This window comes from Macrobrachium nipponense, chromosome 15, assembly GCF_015104395.2.
Source record: "Macrobrachium nipponense isolate FS-2020 chromosome 15, ASM1510439v2, whole genome shotgun sequence".
NCBI lineage: Eukaryota > Metazoa > Arthropoda > Malacostraca > Decapoda > Palaemonidae > Macrobrachium > Macrobrachium nipponense.
Window position 1 is genome coordinate 30418170 of NC_087208.1, and position 5000 is coordinate 30423169.

The window sequence follows — 5000 nt, forward strand, 5'->3', positions numbered from 1 at the left end:
GAGCAGTTGTGAATTAAGGGAGTTACTCCGTTGAGTTATGGAGCCTCTCTCTCTCTCTCTCTCTCTCTCTCTCTCTCTCTCTCTCTCTCTCTCTCTCTCTCTGGACTCAAAGGAGACCAGAAAATGGAGTTATTTTCAATGGTTTCTTTATGAAAAGAAAGTGTTTTAATGCATTGTCATTTCATAGGCAACTGTTTTCACCTAATGTCATTTAGTACCTTCGGAAGAGTAATATTTTACCTAAAATTTTAGCGTCATAGCAGTTTAGTTTGTCACATAAATTGGGGACAAAAGGAAAAATTTGTATTAACATATTCATGGAAGTCCATTACTTTCATCGCTGAAGGATTTTTATGAAACTAACTTATCTCTGTTGTGTGTTATTTTTTTTGTCATTCACCTCCTTACCGTAGGATATTATTGTGCGATGACCTTTGAAGGTGTTGTTTCAGCTTATATTCCAAGGTCAACTTGTCCTTTAAAAGAAAATGGAATTAATTTTTTTCAAAATTGTTTGAGAAATGTATTTGCACGATTAGACGTTTTCAATATATTAGTATTTTAACGATACTCTTGGTCATAGTAACTTTACGGTTTATCTATAAATTAATCAAGCTGTGACTGGAAGTTTTTTTTTAGTTTAAAAGCAGAATTTTCATCATAAATGAGGTGAAGAGTTATTGGAAGTTTACTTATAAATTCAGCCGAGTTCCTTTTGTAATTGTGAGATTAGTATTTATGTGAAGTCTGTTGTGTTTTTACACGATATATATATATATATATATATATATATAATATATATATATATATATATATGTATATGATAAATTAAATGAGAAAATGAGAGGGCTTTCCTTATGAGGTTTTCATGTTATGAGCCTTATTGATGTTATTGACATTTTTTTCATTTCAATATTGCAGAGCATTTCGATTTAAGTTAATGAAAAGAACTTTGTGTATATTTTTGCTTCACTAATATAAAGATTTATAATGTCTATGTGTTTGCCTTTATTACTGTTTTTTTTTGTAACTCGTAATAATAGACGAACAGATGAGGATTTTACTTTTAAGCCTTTTTTTTTAATAATATGGAATATACACTTCTACTGTTCAAGATTTACAATCATTATGCGCATGCATTTATTTCTGTATGTTTTGGAGACTGAACGCGCATTCCTTTTCTTACCAACAGAGGCCCAGGGGTCGGTGCCCCCCAGGATCAGCGAGCGAGCAGGACGTATGGTGGTCCAGGCAGGCAGTCGAGTCACGCTTCCCTGCGTGGCCCAAGGTCACCCTCCACCTCATTACACGTGAGTTATAGCTCGAGTTTTACCTGGTGGGTATGCGTCTTGATCATGTCCAGGCCCGGATCTGGCAAGTTCCTTGTTTGCCTAAAATATGAGGGACTTTGCGAGATTAAAGCATCGCGCCCCCGGAGGTGTAAAACGGGGTCGTTAGGTTTTGGGGCAAATTTGGTGCTTGATTTATATTTATTTCTCATTTTTTTATTTATGTTTATTTTTTATTTACGTTTATTTTTGTTTATTTTTTTTCATTTTGCCGTTAGGTTTTTGGGCAAATTTGGGGCTTGATTTATGTTTATGTTCCATTTTTTTTATTTATGTTTATTTTTATTTACGTTTTTTTTTATTATGTTTATTTTTTCTTTTTTTTTCTTTTTTTTAAATGCCATCGTATATGAAGGTTTATCGTAGTAATAAGTTAGTATTTATGTTTTTAAGTGAATATTAATCAACTAGGCGATCATTTAGACGGTTTGATGGCTTTTATGCTTATATGTAAACTCAGAGTTACGGTTAACTGCGATGATTGATTGATGTGCCCAAGGAATCTGACGGTACAGCGACTGCAGTTATCCAGAATATGTTTTTTAAGATCGGGGCTCTAAGCGTCTACACGAAATTTGAATACTTACCGTAGCATTTGTCCAGAAATAAACTTGCGATGGGTGATTAGATTTCTAAAACAAGTATACGATAATCTTGAAATTGTTACTCACTATACTCTGTTTTTTTTTCATGTCCATCCGCCTGTGGTGTTTTTGTATGGTAACACTGCGTCTGGGCTTTAGATAGTTACATTCAGCTTACATTCAACGATTATAATAATATCCTATTTCGAATATTAACGGTGTAATCCGCATACAGTAAATTATTAAAACACTTTTCAGTTGCAAATGTACACCAAGATAGCCTTTTATTTATCTAAAACTTACATATAGCGTAACTATCTAAAGCCCGGGACGCAGTGTTACCATACAAAAACACCACAGGCGGGTGGACAGATGAAAAAAAAACAGAGTATAGGAATACACAGTATCAGGAACTCTTGGAATAAATGGAGGTAGCCTTGAAAGTGGAAAGAGGTAGACGTAGAACTTATCGAGGGGAAATAAAAACGCGCTAAAAGAGACCAATAACATTTACAATATTGCAGGTGAGAAAAACGGAAACGGGCACATCACTCCCCAGGAGGGAGCAGGAACGAGGAAAAATTGTTTTCTGATCAGGAGAAAGGGATATGAATGCCCAAAAGGGAAATGAAGATTGCCATGAATTCACCTCCCACCAGAGAAGGGGCAGACATGCACGGGAAATAAAATGCCATTGCTTTGTTCTCAAGGAGGAAATGCTGTGTATAAATTATTCCCAAGGAGAGATAGTTTCATCGTTTATGCTGTGCTTTACTGTGAATCATAATGTTTACAAACTCAGTTTCGTATAGGGAAATTTTTCTGCTTTTAAAGCCTAGTGTTGGTGTGGATGTCAAGAGACACATTGTCTATTTAAGATAACTTTGGGGAGAAGCTTTCATTGCTCTTATTGTCTACGATAAGTCAAGCTGTAAAAGTTTTTTTGTGTGATGTCTTGGGTTGTAGAGTTATATTTTTTTGTCTTTTCGATCATTGATTACGAAGCCTGAAAGAAGCTTGTTAGCTTTGTTCGAATAATAATAATAATAATAATAATAATAATAATAATAATAATAATAATAATAATAATAATACCCCAGGACTCATGTAAAAGAGTGTGCTCCTAGAAACAGCGAACATAGTCAGAAAAGTGATAGACTCCTAAGGAGGCAGGATGCAACCCGGAACCCCACGCTATGAATACCACCCAGTCGAATTGGAGGACTGTGATAGGAAAAAAAAAGAAGAAAATAATAATAATAATTAATAATAATAATATCTCACTCCTATAAGCATTGAGCCCCTCTTTCGTTCGTCTACCTCGAAGATAAAATCTTATATGCTCTAATGTTTTGTGCCTTTAAATGAAAACATCTACACGAACGTTTCCCGTAGGTAACCCATAATATTTAATGTATTCCGAATTACTTCCCGGATTATTCCAGCGATCGTTTTTTTTTCTCTTTCCGTCTCAAAATTCATTACGAATCTATTTCTATCTCTTGTTTGCAGAACGTCCGGAACTAATTATATTCCCGAGCGTGACTGGTTGAGCTTAATCATCTTTCTCCAAAGACATTGGAATCCCAAGAGGAGAGTAAACAAGGGAAATTAGACCCCAGGGACATATGAAATATATTCGTGGAAACGCGCCCCAAGACAGAACTGGTGGAAGCTGGGAACCTTGTTTTTTTTTCTTTCCTTTTTTGTCATAGCTTTGTCGCCAATCGATTCGATCATCTTAATACCGATTTAATCATTAATTAACGTCTGTTTATTGATCTCGTTTGGTTATTCGCCTGAGTCACGTGTTTTGATGGCATGGCAATGTTTTCAATCGGGAATGTGGTCGATGGTTATGGTTTTTAAAGGAAAATTATAGAAGCTTCAAGTCAAACGAAATGCTGAACAGGTTTTATGAAATATTAAACCACGTAAGATCAAAACGTCTTCCAGATGACTCGAAGAAATTATGCCTCCTCGATATCGGCATGAAAAATTGGTTATAAAGAAAATGATGATAAAAAAATAATCTCTTGTATTGATGAGAAAAGGAATCGCAGGATAAGAATTCCCATTCAGCAGCAGCAGAGTAAAGGGTAGAAGATTGAGGATTGACGACGCGGGAAGATAACGAATAAAGGCTGAATTAAAGACGATATATCAAGTTTTAAATACAAAGGTGTCATCTCGCGAAACTGACAGCGTTCAATTAATCATTCTCAAGATGCTCTTACAGCGAAATTGCTTAAAACATACTCGAATTCAGACAGACATTTTAAAATAGATAAAATGGTGTTGACGATTCATATATATATATATATATATATATATATATATATATATATATATATATATATATATATATATATATATATATATATATATATATATATATATATATATATATATATATATATGTGTGTGTGTGTGTGTGTGTGTGTGTATGTGTGCGTGTGTGTGTATGTGTATGTAATGAAAATAGAAGAGAATCCCAAACCGCATGAAAGTTTCCCCAGTGGGGACGAACGAGTTCTCCCAGAAGGGGGCAAAGTATTCCCAAATGTGAAAAGGAAGCCCTGGTTAGAATGGTGCGTCTCTCTCTCTCTCTCTCTCTCTCTCTCTCTCTCTCTCTCTCTCTCTCTCTCTCTCTCTCTCCTCCCCAAGACAGGCACTGGCTACATTTATCCTCTATTCCCTTGGACTTACCCATTAGCTGATAAGAACAATATCCTCTCCTCGGGTGATCTGTTGTAATTAGATTTAATTGGCTGTGTGCCAACACTGGCTCTTTTTTTTTTTTTTTTTTTTTTTTTTTTTTTTTTTTTTTTTTTTTTTTTTTTTTTTTTTTTTTTGTTTTTTTTTTTTTTTTTTTTTTTTTTTTTTTTTTTTTGTTGGGCAGTCTGAACCACATTAGACGAGCATTCTTTCCTGAGATAACAGCCGATATCCTTCCTTTAATCGCTTATCATTTCCCAAGGCATAAAGTAACTTCAAAGTAAAAGCAAGCAAGGTTCTCTGCAAGTATGAAGGAACCAACACCCCCCCCCCCCCTCCCCTTCCCCAA

General features: G+C 34.9%; 1 protein-coding gene across 1 annotated transcript in view; it reads left to right on the top strand.

Moving 5' to 3' along the window:
- Positions 1 to 5000, top strand: part of LOC135226644 (cell adhesion molecule Dscam2-like) — a 643310-nt gene that overhangs the window by 492129 nt on the left and 146181 nt on the right. Inside the window, 1 exon segment of the mRNA XM_064266357.1 lies at positions 1193 to 1310. Coding sequence (XP_064122427.1) covers positions 1193 to 1310 — 118 coding nt within the window.